The sequence below is a fragment of the Ixodes scapularis genome, unplaced genomic scaffold (genome assembly GCF_016920785.2).
Source record: "Ixodes scapularis isolate PalLabHiFi unplaced genomic scaffold, ASM1692078v2 PGA_scaffold13__105_contigs__length_92229423, whole genome shotgun sequence".
Classification (NCBI taxonomy): domain Eukaryota; kingdom Metazoa; phylum Arthropoda; class Arachnida; order Ixodida; family Ixodidae; genus Ixodes; species Ixodes scapularis.
This window is the reverse complement of record NW_024609839.1, coordinates 75,969,810-75,987,890: the sequence shown is the minus strand read 5'-3', so window position 1 is coordinate 75,987,890 and position 18,081 is coordinate 75,969,810. Positions and strand designations below refer to the sequence as shown.

Sequence of the window (18,081 nt, the reverse complement as noted above, 5' to 3'; positions counted from 1 at the left end):
TTATTCACATGACCTCAGACCGCCTTTTAATGTCGAGTCATTACACACAAGCATGGCCGCCGAATGCCATAGCGGTTTGCCGATAGGCGAGTTTGCTTTGCCTTCTTTTATTTTTCACCGAACTCACGAATAAAAGTTCCGCTTTATCGCTCGGCGGCCATGTTTGTGGGTGATGACTCAGAAAGTGAATAGACCCTCTAGGTTTGTTGCAGCTGACGTCACTTCCGGCTAAACTGTAGGTCAAAACCAACATTGTCGTCTACTATCAGTGCCTTGTCACCATGTTGGAGGCAAAAATAATTCTCCTGACACGAAGTGCAGTCCATAAACCCGTAGTTAGGGTACGAAGCTTTTCTATCAAGATCATAAGTCAACATAATAATCTAAAGCGAAAGTCCCATGCGTTTGGCCGCGACGGGAGGGCGATGCATAGACGCGGACATCGTTTGGCCTCATTTTGTGGTCCCTATAAGCTCCTATCGCTGGCGACGCATATGCACAAAGGAGCAGCAAAAAACCACCTATAGATTCTGCACTTTTTTTTTTAATTAGCAGAAAAAACATTTGAATTGCGCGTTGCCAAATTTAATATAAAGGTAGGCTGTATCAACTCACTTATTCAAATATCCTTGCCCATCTTCCCCCCCCCCCCCCCGCCACCCCCCCAAAAAAAAGAAGCGGCTAGGGAAAAAAAAAAAAAAAAACCTTCCCCTGAAAAACAAAAACACGACAACAACAAAAATCTGCGCCGAGCAGCGTCGAAAATGCGCCGACCCCATAGCGGCGCCATCTGTTGACAACCCGTGATATCGCGAGGAGAAACTAACTCTAGCTACAGTTACTCTAGAGCTCGAGTGAGGGTTAAGGGAGAGTACCATCGAAAGAAGCGGTCGCGAAAGAGTAACTTTGATGAAGAGAGGGTTAAAGTAGGGTAACTTAGGGCAGTTACTCTCCTTTGACACCTTTTTTTTTTTAGAGTGTAGAAAATCCTTTGGGGACATTTTTTCCAACTTTCCATCTGGGGCCTTTTTTTCCGGGGCCTTTTTTTCCGGGGACATTTTTTCCGGGGACATTTATTCCGGGGACATTTTTTCCTACACCCCCCGAAGGCATTACAGAGGGGGAGAGCACATACATGAAACAAAGATGTTCGTATACGCGACGCAGTCTTACGAGATTTGGTTGTGAGAGAAAAAAGTGATGATTTTGGCTCTGGAACGTGTACGTCTTGATAACATATATCGTAGAATCCAGCTACATGTATCTTAATTCTCCACATAAAGGTGGAAATTAGTAATTTCAGTAAATTAGTAATTAGGTTCGCAAGGAGTCGGACTCTTTTTACTCGAGTTCTGAAAACGGGTATAAAAGCTGTGTTTGAGACTTGTTGTCTTGTGCGTTATTTTTATCGTTCCGTGTCTCCGGTTACTATGGAAGTTCTTCACCAGCTCGCCTGTGTTTTTAAAGTGTTATAACGGAATGAACGGTTTTGTAGACCGCAAAACGATTTAATGAAAACTTTGTGAAATGATTTGATACAAGAGGGCTATATTCGCGTCCGTTTTCAGGCTTCTTTTAAACGTATTTTATTTTGATCTACACGCCTGGCTTGTTCCTGTCACGTCGTGTTTCTAGGGGTCCTTCTTTCTCGTTTCCACGTCGGGATCCAGCGTCGGGGGTCGAAGTCGAGCCCCCATCCGGTCGAGTCGGGGAGGCTCTCCTTACGGGTCTTTGCCGCCAGCGTATTTGCTTACATCTCCCGAGCTCAAAATTCTTGCGCCCTCGCACATTTTGTCATGATCCTCTGCTATGCGTCTAGCCATCGTGGAGGGCGGCGTCGGCGTGATGCGCTAGTAATGCTAGTAATCGGAAGATCTGCCGCGGTGCAAGACGAGTTGGTTGAAATCGACGTCAATCACTGCAGGTTGTTCGTGAAAAAAAAAAAAAAAAAGAGCTATCGTGCGGCAGCTTGGCGGCAATCCGGTGTGCCTTGCGGGGTAAACCCGGAAATGGTGTAGGTTTGATTGTTCACGTTGGTGAAGTGTCCGTGGAAAAGCAGGCCAAGTTTTGAGGTAGGAAGGCCGTTCGTGTACCATACCCTGTCCCTGACGCTGTATGGAGCTGGTCGATGTTTTGCATCGTAGGAACGCTTCATGCCGTAAAGGTAAGCGAGGTTCGCGTTTGCAGCGTCGCAGTTCGCGCGGACGTCGCCGACCTCGTCGGGAAGCGGGGGAAATTCCATTGGTCGGCGTGGGACAAAGTTGAACAGGAGTTCGAACGGTGATGTCTGGAGTCCGGCGTACGGCTGCTGGTTCACTTGAAAGCTGGTTGCCTGGAGATAATATCGCTCCAATGGTCGATGTCGCCGTTGACGTTCTTTCGCGCAGACATGGAAGGATTTTTCCGTTGGCGCGTTCGACAAAGCCGTTAGCTTCGGGAGCGTAAAGTACTGTTAGGGATGCTCTGAATGTGCCTGTCGGCGAAGTACCGCGAAGCCGACCGAGAGGATTATTACGACCCTGTCGTGTGATGACGGCTTGCGGCGTACCGAATGAGAGTGCGAGTTCTATAAATCGAAGGACGTGCTCGGTCGACTTGTTAGGCACGGGGCGTGCGACAAGCGCGTGGTGAGGTGGAACGCGGTGATAAAATCTCTGTTGTCGGTCCTCGTCTTGCGGAGGATATTGCGCCGTGGCTGCCAGCCGGCGACATATTCTCTTACAAACGAGAGTAAACAAGACGCGGAAGTACCTGATTCTTCTAACGGACGCACTCTTCACCAGCGAAGGCAATGCATACATCTCCAGAAAAAATTAAAATAAAAAAAGTGTGTTCCTATTTATGGTATTTGCATCTTGTTTTCCAAATTCAAACGACTCCTTTCTCTCTCCCCCTCACTCTCTAATTTACCCCCCCCCCCCCCCTTCTTCCCTCCCTCTTCCGCGCCACGCCGCCGCCGATCCGTTGATCCCCGCGCCGTGAACACGCCGCCGCCGGAGGTACAAACACCGGCGCGCCGCCGCCGGCGATTTCCGACCGGCGCACAGGTCTACTATGGTGCCTGGAGCGCATGCTGGAGCGCGTCTTCGACTGGTGTGTTTAGCATCCTATCCCCAGAGCCTATCCCGCCCATACATCAAAAGTGGTCCCGATATGGCAACAAATGACGCGAGTGTCATGCTGTTGCCTGTCGCGATCCTAGCGGTTGGCCGTAGAAATGCTGGCAAAAAGCACGAGCGAACGTGAGTGTCGCTGTCGTCACGGCGTCCCATTAGGCGTCCCAACTTCCGGCTGCACTAGCCTCCGTGAACTGTCACAGTGGAAAGAGACCTGCAGCAGAACAGGCATCTGCTACATACACCATAACTGTTGGAACGCCGCCAGGGTCGCGACCGGCGATAGCATGACACTTTTATGACGTCATCAGGCGGAAATCGAGGGACCACTTTTTTGGCCGCGGTAAACACACCAGTCAAAGACGCGATCCAGGCACCATAGCCCAAGCCATAGCCAGACGTAAACGTGTTTTTTGTGTTTATTCGAAACTAGAGGCATGTATTTCGCTCCTTAAACTTATTCAAATAGATATGTTCTAATATATATATACAGGGATGGGCAGTATTTCAAATACAAGTATTTAAAATACGTATTTTAAATACTTTGTGTATTTTGCATTTGTATTTAATTACAAATTAGGTAATGTATTTGACGTGTGTATTTAAATACTAAAATGTGGGTATTTCAAATACAATTGTAATTAAATACAATTTTATGGGCAAAAATACATCCCTCACATTTATTGTCACTGTCCAGAGCAGGAAGAAAACTACGTTCTGCACTGAATGCAGCGTCTCTCAATCAAGCACAAGCGTTCAGTAACTTTGTGATTACGGTGGTAGTCCAAAGCAAAAATAGTGACGAAATCGACGTTCACAGACAGACTGCCTAAATAATTAAGTGCCTGTGACAACTTGTGATGCTTTACAGCTTGATTTCCATCCATATGTTTGCCGGGAACATTCTAAATGCGCGGCTTCTCCAGATTTTCGTAACTGGTGCGAGTTGCAACTAGTGATGGGACGAATCACCAGAGATTCGGATTCGGACAGATTCGGAAATTTCCGAACTTCCCGCGACGAATATTCGGCAGATTCGGAGATTCGTCAGGTTCGTCGCGGGTTGCAGACGGCGGCGTGAACCCTTTCGTAAACCTCGCGAATGCGATCAGTTGTGTTTTTTTTTAGGTACTGTTACTGCATATAACCAGATTTCTCTTGTTTACTTCAACGTATGGTATGTACTGTACTGTCACTCTAAACCCTGGCACGCGCCCAGGTTCAGCTGAGCTGATCGGTGTGGTTGGCGTAGGCCTAATCAATGCACGGTCTCGGTTTCGGCGCGGTTTCGCGGTGATCGCTAAAGTAAAATCTAGCAAAATGCTGTGTATTATAGATAATGTGGCGCAACGCGCAATAAATATATTTTGGCAAGGAAATGATTCGTCTCCTCCAGAGCTGCGTAATACCCCTGTCAGACGGGCTAGTTTAGTGTCACTACAAGCGAGTGCACTTCGCCCGTAGTGTCATTTCTGTAGTGTGCCACACGACTCATTCCTAAGGAACACACTTGGCTTGGAGTGAGTTTGACGAACTCACTTCGCTCGATCGAGTGCGTGGCATCAATAGGAGTGTTTACACAGTAAAACATAACAACACAGAAACAAAAAAACGTGGCGTAAGTTTTATTTTTTGAAGAAAAGGATATTCGTGAAAGAGACGACATGTAGAAGAGTGGCATTGCAAAAAAAAAAAAAAATAGTGGGGTGGATTTGGAGTTTAGGCTGATCTGAATCAAGATTAGCGGAGCGCTGAATTGATAAAAGACGACGACAAAGTCAGTCATTCATGGCTATCTTGGTTAGTAGAGAATGATAGAACCTACTTTTGTTTCAGCATGTAACTATTCGAGACAACACGATAATTATAATTTGAATTGGCAGTGTCAGGGCCTCCTCGTAGACTTCCGTGGAACGAAGTGGAACGCCAAAGTTGGATATGCTTCGTTCTTTATCTTAGCTTGGGATGATCGATCAGAATCATCCGATTGGCATAAAAATCATTCATCAATGTAACGTTGTCTTAGAGCACAGCTCCTAGGCACCCGCTTTTGGGTTGAGCGGCGTCGGCGTAACCGCGCGTTGCATTAAGGGCTGTTCCCAAAATTACGTCACACGTGACGTCACGTGTGTCGTCACGTGTGACGTCACGAGGGTAAAATTTTCCCGCTAAATTTTGCGGTAAAAGTTTTTGCTATGTTTGGCGGAAAATTTTTCCGCTAAATTTAGAGTAAAACTTTTACCCGTGTGACGTCACGTGACGTCACACTTAATATTTCAGATGACGTGTCATGTGACGTCACACGTCAATTCAGCGGGAAATTTTCCCGGCTAAATTTAGTGGGAAATTTATCAAACATTTTACACTAAGTGAGATGGGAACAGGACAGGAGGATGGGAGGGTACGGAGGGGGAGCAGCTGGCATACCCTCCCCTTCGTACCCTTCTTCCCTCCTCCTCAAGAGCTGCGCTCCAATTCGGCATTACAGAGAATTGTAAACGTCAAATTTTTTTACCGTGTCTTTATTAAGGGGTATCGGTGGCCGAGTTGGCAAGCGCCCACCTGATCGAAGTACGTGCAGAGAAAGCTCGCGCTGGAGAAGGAGAACCCAGTGATCCTGAGCTCAATCCCCAGCCCTGCCCGAAGAACACAATTCCAGTGAAGTGAGTTCGGGGAGCCCACTACGCTCGCTCCGGTAGACCAAGTGTGTAATCTCGATAGCAGTGTTCAAGGAGTTAAAATAATAGAAGAAATTAACGCTGCGTAAAATTAGTATTATTTTGATAGGAGTAATATTAGATGCGCACTTGTTTCCTGTAGGCAGGAAAGTAGTGCATTGTAGAAAAACAAGCGGCTAACCTAGTTTTCAGCCTTAACCCCTACGCGATGGCAGGAGAGACGCGAAAGGCTTGCTTGAAATAGAACTCGCCCAAATGGGGCAAGGTTTCTTCGAACCACCGTTCGCTCCTCTGGAAAGTCCACCGTTCTCGACTGATCACGTGTATAGTGGTCGGTCATGAGAGCGGCTACGGTGAAGGCATTAACCTGAGGCTGCTGATCGATGTCACTTGAAATTCTTGCCTGTGCGTCGGCATCTAGGTCCAACTTCCTCTTATCCGAAAGGCGTTGGGCTCTCACGGAGAAAAATGCCCAACCACGCGCTTTCACTGTCCAACATCGCGGATCTCGCACTCCAGCTCGTCCTGCGCAGACTCCATGATGCTTCATTGTGGCGAGTGGCCGGGTGGGCTCGCGCACACCAGCTCGGAGCACGCGGAGCGAAAGCTCGTGCTGCAGAACCCAGGAATCCTGGGCTCAATCCCTACTTCTGCTCATTTCGATCTATACTCTGTTTCACCTTATGTTGTACCGCAGGCAAGGCTAGATGCGCGAGCTCATAGCGTTGGGAGCTACTCTTAACGCACGAGAGCTTGTGCCGCCTTGATGTGGCCTAGAGCAAGGAGCTCGCGCTTGTAGCCTTTTCTGCGGTACAGAAGGTGAAACAGAGTATCGTACCGGCGTGCGGACATGTATCACTGGCTTGAAATGGCTGAACGTAATGATCAAATTGGATTTAAATTTGGATTCAAATTCGTGACTTAGCGCAACAATGTGTGGTAACATGTTTCTAATAAGACGACGAAGTTATTTATGAAAAAATGCGTATGCACTGTAATATGTTGCGTGCCCATTACTTACCCATCGTCATTGCCATCATTTTGGAGTGACACTAAGTTTTCCCGTGTAGCACCAACACACTTGTAGTGTGTTTCGACGGGTTGAAGTGCACTCGCTTGTAGTGACACTAAACTAGCCCGTCTGACAGGGGTATAAGACGCGAGAGCGATGAAAAGTATTGCTCATCCCAACTTCGACCGCGTACCGACACCGGCGAAGAAAAACGTCGCACTGTCGTTTCTTCGATCTCGGCAGCAAGTTTTGTATACGTGAACTTTATTTGATGAAAAAGAAACAACACAGGGGTATCCACCGCAACTTTATTGTTCAGAAACAGACACTAATTCAGATACCGTATCATTAAACAGAAAGGTACAAATGCAGTACAGAAGAATAGTACAGCGCAAGGAGTTTTAGGTTGTTTCCCGTGTTCCGATAACAATACCGGAGTGGACACACGTTGAAGATAATCGAATCGAACATACTCACTTGTGTGGGGTGTGCTACTATGACCGTAATAATGGACACGAAATCTGTTTGAACCCGGTCGTGGTTTGAACCACGCACGTACGGCATCGATCTCTTCCGGGGGGGGGGGGGGGGGGGGGGGGGGAGGGAGGGGGAGGGAGGGAGGACAGCTGCGAACTTTGGACGAGCATGGTGGACGTCTTCGGACTCCGGGAACCCCGGAGTACGAGAATGTGATCTTCGCGTAAACATAACATCGCTCCGTCGACCCGCCGCTGCACCGGCTGCACGTCCGCCGAATCCCGCCGGGCTGGGGCGGCCACGCCAAGCCTAACGAAATCCACGAGGAACTTATCGCGCTTGCGTTTCGCCGCAAGGGCAGCCGCGGTGGTCACTGCCATTACCCCGCCGACAACGCCGGAGGTTCCTGGTGGTGTCCAAGAAACTCACGCGTCAATCCGCCTGCGCCAGAACCGACTGTCACCGAACTGGCCGAAGCGCCGGGGCCGGGACGATGAAAACATGCGCTTGTCTTTCCACGTCGTAATCCGGAACCGAAACCAATTCTCCCGCGATGACTGGTTACCGTTCTCGACAAACATCCGAAATATTATAAACAGAGCGGAACATTTTATTTATTACTATGATATTATATTACGACAATATTTTTTGCACTTTGTAGATATTAGTGAATTTAATATCACGAAAAGTTGAAACACTCATCAACGTAATCTGGACACCATGGCAACGCTCCGAATTTTTCCGAACTTTTCCGAATCTCTTGAGATTCGGCTACTTTTCCGAATCTTTCCGAATCTTCAGATTCGGCTCCGAATCTCGATTCGGATAAAGATTCGTCCCATCACTAGTTGCAACAATAAAATATTCTCTAGCTAGTGCTGCGCGTCTTGGTCGTCTCGGTTCTTTGTTGGTCTATACCAAAATGTAATTGACAAAAAAAGCTGCTTGAAGCTCTGTACTTTTTTCACCTATTACGTCCGAGCTGATTACATTTTTTTGTGATTATATTTCTATTACGTTACCAGAGCCTCGCACACTAATAGTCCCTTCCCCTGGCAAATGCCGAGCGCTCCGACCTAGCGGTCGTCGAGCGGTCGGCCTCCGCGAGCGATCGGTCACGTGATCTACCCCAGTGGCACGCGCTGCGGAGCAAATCGAGCGTAACGCTCCCAGCGCCACCGCTTTCGGAGCGTCTACCCGCGCTTTTTAACAGTTTCGGTTCCCTTTGCCACCTTGCTGAGAGAATGAACTCCGGATCGGAAGCACCCCAGGTTGTTTATTATGTGATCAACGGTGACCCCGATGGTAAGAGGCAATTTATTTTTCCTTACAGTTTTATAAACCCGATGAAGACAACTAGAAGTACTTGTACGAACCGTAGGATGCAATTAAGCAGAATACCAAACACGTATGCCGTAAAGCGATCGTCAGCTCCGAAGGCGATCTCCATCACCGGAGTATTTGGCGCGTTGTCTTCTAATTATTCCAGTTACTATTGTGTATATGATTTGCGATGTGACCGCTCGCTTATCAACTACTGCAAAATAATTGGTCAGCGGAGGTAAACTAAATATAACAGTTCTAACAGATGAAGAATTTGTACTTAAAGTACGTTCACGCAGTACTATTTTCTTACGTTGCGTTATATGTTGCGGGCGCTTATGTCTGCGTCGAGTTACGACAGTCACAGAAACATCCGTGTATCGGATGTCGGGACGTAATTAACTCGCGGTTAAAACTACACGAACTATGGTTTCGCCAGTACAGACTTGAGCATGATGCTTTTCGTCTGCTAATGACGTCAAGTTACGACATGAAGTCACAGAACATCCGTGCATCGGATGTCTTGATCTAATTAACTTGCGGTCAAAATTAAGGAAACACGAACTACGTGCGTTTTCCAATAGACTTGAGCATGATGCTTTCCCGTATTCTTTTTTTCCTATACAAGTAAATGCGAATACTTCAATCTGTCAGGAGCTGTGCTTGGTTTCATATGGTGCTAAAACGATATTGTTTCTGTCTAGCCACACCTATAGCTGCTATGACAATTGGCCCACATATCTAAGCTGCAGTATTTAAAAAAAAGAAAAAAAAAAACAAAAAAAAAAACAATTGTATGGTGAATGGTTGCAGGAATGTTCATTTCCTTTTGCAATTATTTTGATGCCACATTAATCAATGGTGCGCCCTACGATTCAACAGGAAATGACCACAATGGTGGAAGCTACGCTGGCGTTCTGCCTGTACCAGAAGAATCCGACGGTACGCCACAGAACTCCACACAGAACTCCAGTACTCAACGTAAGTCATACATATACCCATACAAAGTATACCCTTCACTTGGATTACAAAGCTTCATAAGTCAGTTCTCCGTGGCTGAAGGTATATGCTAACAGTGAATGCTATAGGATGTAAGTTTTACTCAGAGTGGTGACAAATTGGCTGCATGGTTAATGTTCCATGACCTTTTGCAACATGGAGCCAATTTTGCCAGTGCAGTAGTGAAGCTGGTCAGCATGATATTTTTACTTGGCAATTCGGCATCATGCATCCCATTTATGCCCCTTGAAACATTCTCGACAGTTTCTCGTAGTTGGTATTCAATTTCCGCTTGGACCTGTCACGGTCTTGCAAGCTTATTTCATTTACCGTCATTGCCAGGTACCCTATTCATGCAGAGCATTAAAACATTCCTTAATTGCATACTACATAAGAAACCCCACAAATATGCCATATAAGCCCAGCACCTTCAAGCTGCATCGAAAGAATGCCCAGTTTATTAGGTTATTCAACAATTTTGTGTTTTTGTTTTCAGCTTGCATCTGGTCAGAAGGCGAATCCAAGCTTCTTCTTGCCCTCTACTCTCGATATTTCCCAGAGATTGGACCATTTAAACGTTTTAAGACAAGAAAACACATGTTTATTAAAATTGCTGAAGAGATAAATGAGAGGATGAACTCCCACTACACTGCACAGCAATGTGACACACGTTTCAAAACCCTCAAGAAAAGAAAAACCAAGGTTGTGGACAGCAATGGAAAAAGTGGAGCAACGCGGCAACACATAGAGTTTGAAGAAGAGTTCAATCTCATCAGGGCAGCCGATGACAGTGTGGAGCCGGAAGTGATGATGGGCGTTTCTCAGGCCGTATACAAACAAACGACTCTACATGCACCAGCCTCCTCCACAGAAAATCCTAGACCATCAACATCAGCAGAATGTACCACCCTAAAAAAGCCACCCTGTCCACGGCAGAACCCTGAGCGCATGCGGCATATGGAACACTTTTTTTCAAAAATGGAGGATCTCAGAAAAAAAAAAGATGAAGCACGTGCCTGCAAGGAGGAAAGACGCGAAGAAAGACGTGTGGAGCGCGATCTGCGTAGAGAAGAGCGGGAAAAGAAGAGAGAGGATCGTGCAAAACAGCGTCAAGAGCGGCACCAAAATCTTCTTGGCATGCTGGAGCGAGTGCTGGACACCATGAACACTGCAAAGTGATTAATTTTATCTAAATGTTTCTCTAGCCCATTACACTTGATTATTCACGTTTTGTACATACCCTAGTTTTCTACATACTCCAGAGCATCATTTGTTATATATATACTCAAGATTATACATGTTGATTGAGCAATTAATAAAAACGTTTTGGTTTCAACACAATTTCATGCCTTAAATGATATTAAAAGGTAACATTCATGACAGAGTAAGTTACCCATGTACAGTTGTTTCCAAGGAAAAATATTTAGTGTTCTTTTCACCGCAAAAAATAAACTGCGTCACCGAACAATTGGTCTCTGCTCGATGTCGAAACGGAGGTTGCTGTTATCTGTTAAAGTTATGTCATTTTTTTGCTAATTTTAGATGTGAAAATGGAGTTTGCTTTAGGTAGCCGACACCCCTTATTACCATGTATTCGTGGGCCTCATACCGACCCCCCCCCCCCCTTATACTCCTTTTTCTCAATGAAAATTTCAGAAAACTGCTGATAACTTTAATAGCGACGGCAAAGTCTGAAACTTTGGCAACTTTTCCGGACCGCAGCACCATATTTGCGTGAAGAGTGAGCATTGATGAGAAACACAGAGTTAGTTTGTCGGTGAAAAAAACACGGTAAACGTTTTTCCCCAATGCCTGGCACTTGCATAGTTAGGCTATCAGGAGCTGCCTCAGGGCGCCATTGAGCGCTTGATGCCTGCGCGAGGAGCTCAACCAGTGGGGAAAAGGGATGAGACCAGCCTGTCCCTTTTAATGCGTCCGAGCACCCTGAGTGCGGCATCCGAGAGAGAGACGCCCGGCAGGTCCTCCTCGGGCGAGCCCCTGCTGTCCACCCTGAGCAACTCCTGGCGCCTCAGCTCTTCCACCTCAGCATCACGGATTTCAGTGTCCCCAGCATCAATGCACAAGTTGTGCAAGACGCAACAAGCAATGATAAACGTGGACATTCGGCGCACTGTCGGGAACTCCAGGTTTATCAGTTGCCTGAAGCGCTGTTTGAGTAGCCCGAAGGCATTCTCAATGAGCACCCTTGTGGAGCTCAACTTAGTGTTGAAGCTCTTCTGCTGGTTAGTTAATGTCCCATAATCCCGAAAAGGAGTGACCAAAGTCTCCCTCGACGGGTATGCTGCATCGCCAAGAAGGTGATACTTGCCCATGCAGCATAGAAATGGGATGATCCGCGACACAAACGATAATTTATAAATCCTTGAGTCGTGAATCTTGCTTGGTGGGCCCGTGAAAACATCCACAAAGCGGCGTCTGTGATCACAGATGCCCTGCAACGTCAGTGAAGTCTTGTCATGTCGATTGACATATGTTGACTTCACCTTGTTGTCAGGGCACCGGATGCCGATGTAGCTGCCGTCGACGCAACCCACGACCCCAGGAAAGCCTGAAACCTAGTAAAAGAATGTGGTATGTGAGCTCAAACTATGCGCTGTGTACTCATTCCCACCAAGTTCTAAAAGGAGAGATGCTATATGTAGTCTGCCCATCAAAGGAAATAAATTAATAAATGAAAGGTGGCCTTTTTATTTCAAACTTTGAGGCAGACCACTACACCAGTTATACAACACCTGTCAAGGGTCTTTTTGACAATGTAATTTTCTGTAATATATGCAAGGTGTGTAATCACCTGTACTGTTTCTTCAGTTTCTAGAAACCTGAAAAAACTGACTCGATGCAAATATTTTCATCCGCCAGAAATACACTGCCTTGCGGTTATTTTTAAGAAATTGCTACCAACTGCTGCAGTTCCCTTTTCATCTTCATGGAAACTTGCGAAAGTCCTTCTATTCTATAAATTTAGAAAATGCATTGTCAAGCTACAGACCCATCTTCTTAAATCACACTCCCCTTATATGCAAATTATTAGAACACATAATCTACAAACACCTCGGGGAGTTCCTTGCATGCAGCCATATGTCGTATGCTTCATTGGTCGCCAGTAAAACATTTTTTTAACCAACTTTCAACCTTTAATTCTGGTCTGAACTTGCCATAAAGCATCCCCCTTGACATCCATTACTTATAATTTATGCATTAGCTTTGCTCTTCATAGACAGTTGCACGAAAAGTTTAGACAGGCAATGATCACCCCCCCAACTTACTGCCAGAACAAGTGGCCTCATATGATTTGGTTCAGATTATATGTTATCAATGTTTATCATTGCCATGCTTTAGGGTTGGCAAAGCACAAGGTGCATACTGAGCTCCAGACATGGTTGAAGTTTGCCTATTCTTGTACAAGTAGTGATTGTACTTTCACGAATCACTACCCAAATATTTGCCCAGGCAATAATTGCCATAAGCACAAATCGAGTGCTTACGGTCCTACAACACCGAAATCGACGTGACTGTGTCATCCAGTTCTGCAAAACACAGATTGAAATGAATAGTTTGCTTTTGTCCCTGAATTAACTTATACCAAAATGAAGCGCCTCGTCAGTGGCATTTCATGTGAGTGTACTTGGGTCACACTAATGCCATTAAGTTTGTGTAAACTAATTATGTTCCCAACCTAGTATCATTGCATGCATGGCCTATTTCAAGCAATTTCTGACTGCCTTTCATTGCTCTTGTCTATTTGATCTTGTTTTGAACTTGTTCTGATTTTGTTCAATCATTTGTTTGTATGATATTATCTCTTTCTTTTTTGCCCCGCTCCTGAAATTGTCCCAATAATATTGAAGCAGCAGCATACGTAAATAAGCAAGCTCACAAAACGAACCTCCTCAAAATCCTTGGCAAGGGCTGCCACATCGTCAGGAAAGCGGATCTCATCTGGAGCAATGCTGCACAGGAACTCAGCCACACGATTCAGGATGCGGGAAAGGGTGCTTTCCCCCATGTCAAAGCGGCCTGCAACATCTCGAATGCAGGTTTTGTTGCCAGCATACCTGCAGCGTAAATAGAGTTTCTTTGAGTTAAATCGCAGACGTTAATTATAATTTGTTATGATGCAGAGACAATATACTAAAATATTAAGGTGGGCTAGTTGGTTTAACTATATTGATATTATAAAGTGCAATAGCGCGGAGAAAGATTTTATTGTTGAAGTTGAAGTTCAAGGATGGATGTTGCCTTATTGCGTCAACCTGTGAGGTTGTCCACATTCTTACATTGTGTGATGTAGACTAGGCGCTTGACCTGTATAGTCTTTGTCCCTTTGTGTTGGTGGTGACCTTGAGATTAAGAGCTGGACTAAATAGACGAATTAGCGGAATTTGACACATCATCCTGTCTTTTTTTCTGTCTCTTCTACGTTTTGATGTTTCTTCTCTACTGTTTAAAAAGTCAGCTACAACGTTTATTTCCACACATTTCCTTTATAGGTCACAACTCCTCAAACAACGGTAATGCCAACTAACCGTTAACCCCCCACGGTTGTTGGCATTAGCGTTGTTTGGGGAGTTGTGTCCTCCTAGAAAGAAGACGCGTGATAATACATTTTGCAGCTGAGTCGGCTGAGTTTTGAGAGTATTGTGTTGTTCCAATTTTTGTCCCTATGTCTCAAAGTTGTTTTTTCCTTAGATATTGAAGTAATTGATGTTAGCAAAAAAAGACAATAATAAACCGCATTAATAAAAAGACGCAATGATTTGACTTTTAATTACCAAAGTCAATTTAATATGCTCAATTAATATACATATATAGTTATCGGCTTTTAGTGGGTCTCCATTTCTTTTGTATTTTTTCGTGCTTCTATTTTGTGACCGCCGCGGCATATCTACAGTACAACTACCGTGCCAGGAGTATATGTATGGGGAATATGGGCTGGATCGGAAATCGTTGGTCAAATCGGTCAATCTTTCTCCTAGCTACATTGAGACCTACAAAACATGTCTTACCAGAGAAAAGAGAGGATGCAAACTTCGGCGGTTTTCGGGTTGGACCCTCCGTGAATCGATCCCCTGTAATATACAGACCGCTCGTACCTCTCGATCACGGCGTAGGCGGGCTCCCGTTGGAGGCGAAAGTTGCGTCGGAACTGCAACACAGGGAGATGGTCGGTTCACAGAGACCACACAACGAAGAAACGACATACCTCTTCATCCGAATAGGCGCGCACAACGTCTTCGACATAACGGGTTATCTTGGGCCTCTTCGCTGGCAAGGCGAACGTCTCGGCGAACACTTCGCCGAGAACGGCTGCCTCGTCGTCACTCGAGCTGGAGGAGCTTGTATCTCCGTCGTCTTCGTCGCTGTCGCTGCTTTCGCTGTCACTGCTGTCACTGCTTTCTAATAGACCTAAAATTAACTGCAACGACGCCAAAGCCGCAGTACTCTCGGTCGAGTCGGTCATGACGAGATCGAGGAACGAAAGCGAGCACAAGAAGAGAGCCTACCCAGCAAACGAAACCAAAAAGCCGCGAAAATCCCTCACTCCCTCGCCGGTCGCCAGAACGTTGAAATCGAAACTGAAATGTTGCGACTACAGATCGTACTCCTCTGAAAAAGCCTGCGCGGAGAACTACTCCGGACCGCTCGACGCGCTCCGCCACTTTCCCACGGAGCGGTTGGAGCCGCTCGGCGAGCGCCCCACTGGCTCCAGATCTACAAGCGGCACACGGAGAGATTGCTCGCATCTCGCGAGGGAAACAAGAATCCGCTCGGCGAGCGCCTGCCGAGCGCTCGCTATTTGCCAGGGGAAGGGGCTATAACTCCCGAGTGTGCGATGCAAAATTAAAATGAGATACCCAGAAACCCGTTGCAGGTGCCCTCAAGTCGCTGACGCAGATTTTGAGGAATGTATTTGGAAAAGTATTTGGAGGAGACCAAATACATTTGGTTGTATTTGTATCTTGTATTTAAATGCTTTTTTGGAACTGTAATTAGATTTGTAATTAAATACATTTTTGACGAAGTATTTTGTATTTGTATTTCGATACGTATTTGCATGTATTTTGCCCATCCCTGTATATATATATATATATACACCTACCCTGGGAAAACGAGAATATTTATGTGGAATTCAAAAGATACGCAACCGTGGATGAAGTCTTCGCGGGAAAAAAACGAATCTGTGGTTTGTGTCGTTACACCACGCTTTAAAGTAATCTGCGCCTGCTTTACGGTGATGCAGGTAGTAAAATAGCAAGTGAAGACTGTTTAATAATGTAGGTAGCCGAGCGGACATTAACTTCTGTCTATAATCTTGATCTTTCTAATCCGGGACTCGGAACTGCCGGTAAGCTACAATGACAGCCAACTTTCTTCTGCCTAGGGAACTTTTAATATATTGCTTTAATGTGACTCGTTACATTCGTGAGAAATGTAACCGCGTGTCTCCAAAAATCCGATGCCATTAATTTGATAGCGTCATCCAACATTACTAGAACTCAGTTGGGAAACTGCCATACTTTGAAAAAGTGGCTTCGATCCGTACTCGAGAACCGAACTGCACGTTCTCGAGTAAGAGTGGCGCTGTTATCTTACTTAGTTCAGAGCCGTATATTGGGAGAGTTTGGCCAGTGGGTGTGGCGACGAAGGCGCCGGAGAGGAGAAAAGTAAATGAAAGGGAGGAGAGCGCCGAAGGAGCGAGAGAGAAAGAAGGGAGCAGAGAGGAGGCGACCGCCATTTTTTAGCAACGCTGTCGGAGACTGGTCGGAGAAGAGCACTGCTGAGGCTACGCGTCGTCTGCTTTGGGCCGACTTCTTTTTCGCCCGAATAAAAGTTTGTGGCCATACGCCGAAAAATCTTCATTTATTAGCTTTTTAACCCAGCGAGGAATAACAGAATGTCATTTTCTTGCCAGAGCCAGCGATATAAAAGGCAATAATCGAGATTTAGATGCCGATCCCACGCATTCCGCCGGGAGAATGATCGAAGATGGCGGCCCTCCCCACTCAGGTGGGAGCAGCCGGGAGTTCATGCGCATGCGCTCATGCCTGTCGCTCTACGCCGTGTGCTGATTGGCTCACTTGGGAGGAGAGCGTTACGGCGGCGAGATCATAGACTGACCAAACTCTCCCCATATACGGCTCTGGTTTAGTTCAGAGCCGTTTATACTGAGAGTTTGGCCTTCTTGACAGCCTGCCAACCACAGCAGCGTAGTCCGACAACCGGGGGATGACATTGACTGCTTCCCCTACTTCCGTCCACCATTTTGTGGCGCTGACTCATAGGAACTCTATGCGATTTCTCAGGAATAAACGGAATAAACAAGACAAAGAAGCAACGCCATATTGTGTTATCCCGAAATCCGCTGGTTCTAGCGGGCAACAAGCTCCGCCCATTGGCCAAACTATTTCAGTATAAACAGCTCCGATTTATTATAGCCCCTTCCCCTGGCAAATGCCGAGCGCTCCGCGCTAGCGGTCGTCGAGCAGTCAGCCTCCGTGAGCGATCGGTCACGTGGTCCATCCCAGTGCCACCGCTTCCAGAGCGTCTGCTCTCGCTTTTGAACAGTTGCAGTTCCCATTGCTATCTTGCTGAAAGGAAGTTCTAATCAGAACTTTATGCTTTGACAAAAAATTGATTGTTTACTACTTGATTAACGGTGACCCCGACGTTAAGACACCATTTATATTTCCTTACAGTTGTATAAGCCCGATGACGACAACTAGAAGTACTTGTATGAGCCGTAAAATGATATTAAGCAATATCAAACACATATGCCGTAGAGCGATCGTCATCTCCGAAGACGACTTCCATTTGCGGAGTATTTGGCGTGTTGTCTTCTAATTATTCCAATTACAGTACAGAGACCACAAAACAAACAAACGGCATATACCGAGCTCTTCATCCGAATTGGCGCGCACAACGCCTTCGACATAACGCGGTATCTTGGGCCTCTTCGCTGGCCAGCCAAACGACTCGGCAAACACTCCGCCGAGAACGGCTGCCTCGTCGTCACTCGAGCTGGAGCTAAGCTGGTATCTTCCTCGCTGTCACTGCGTTTTATTAGACCTCCTGAAATTAACTGTAACAATGTCTTCGTCGCAGTATGCTCGGGCGAGTCGGTCATGACGAGGGGAACGAAAACACGCACACCAAGAGAGCCCACCCAGCAATCGAAACAAAAAAGCCGCAAAATTCCTTCACTCCCCCGCGGGAATGTCGATAACGAAACTGAAACGCTGTGAAAGACGACTACAGATCGTACTCCTCCGAAAAAGGCTGCGCGGAGAACTACTCCGGACCACTCGACGCGCTCCGCCACTTTTCCACGGAGCGGTTGGAGCCGCTCGGCGAGCGCCCCACTGGCTCCGGATCTACAAGCGGCACACGGAGAGATTGCTCTCATCTCGCGAGGGGAACAAGAATCCGCTCGGCGAGCGCTTGCTATTTGCCAGGG

At 46.4% G+C, this 18,081-nt stretch overlaps 2 protein-coding genes across 2 annotated transcripts; one reads left to right on the top strand and one right to left on the bottom strand.

Moving 5' to 3' along the window:
* The first annotated feature begins 9,360 nt into the window (after nucleotides 1-9,360).
* Nucleotides 9,361-10,784, top strand: LOC120838699 (chromatin assembly factor 1 subunit A-like). The gene is made up of 2 exons (XM_040208724.2): nucleotides 9,361-9,587; nucleotides 10,102-10,784. Exons 1-2 carry the CDS (start codon nucleotides 9,410-9,412, stop codon nucleotides 10,782-10,784), a joined length of 861 nt encoding a protein of 286 aa, XP_040064658.2. The 5' UTR covers nucleotides 9,361-9,409.
* Nucleotides 10,785-11,491: 707 nt separating this feature from the next.
* Nucleotides 11,492-15,223, bottom strand: LOC115326173 (putative nuclease HARBI1). Its single transcript, XM_040208303.3, has 4 exons — nucleotides 14,830-15,223; nucleotides 14,633-14,772; nucleotides 13,513-13,681; nucleotides 11,492-12,181 (listed from the first exon to the last, which is right to left on the bottom strand). The coding sequence occupies exons 1-4, from the start codon at nucleotides 15,085-15,087 to the stop codon at nucleotides 11,492-11,494; spliced, it is 1,257 nt and encodes a 418-aa protein (XP_040064237.1). The 5' UTR covers nucleotides 15,088-15,223.
* Between the last annotated feature and the right edge of the window lie 2,858 nt (nucleotides 15,224-18,081).

Excerpts from the sequence above, each read along its gene's own strand:
- LOC120838699 (XM_040208724.2), top strand. The coding sequence starts at position 9,410 with ATGGTTGCAGGAATGTTCATTTCCTTTTGCAATTATTTTGATGCCACA. Across the intron at positions 9,588-10,101 it reads ACAGAACTCCAGTACTCAAC|CTTGCATCTGGTCAGAAGGC; the intron begins GTAAGTCATACA and ends TTTTGTTTTCAG.
- LOC115326173 (XM_040208303.3), bottom strand. The coding sequence starts at position 15,087 with ATGACCGACTCGACCGAGAGTACTGCGGCTTTGGCGTCGTTGCAGTTA. Across the intron at positions 14,773-14,829 it reads GCGCCTATTCGGATGAAGAG|TTCCGACGCAACTTTCGCCT; the intron begins GTATGTCGTTTC and ends CCTGTGTTGCAG. Across the intron at positions 13,682-14,632 it reads TGCATCCTCTCTTTTCTCTG|GTATGCTGGCAACAAAACCT; the intron begins GTAAGACATGTT and ends TTTACGCTGCAG.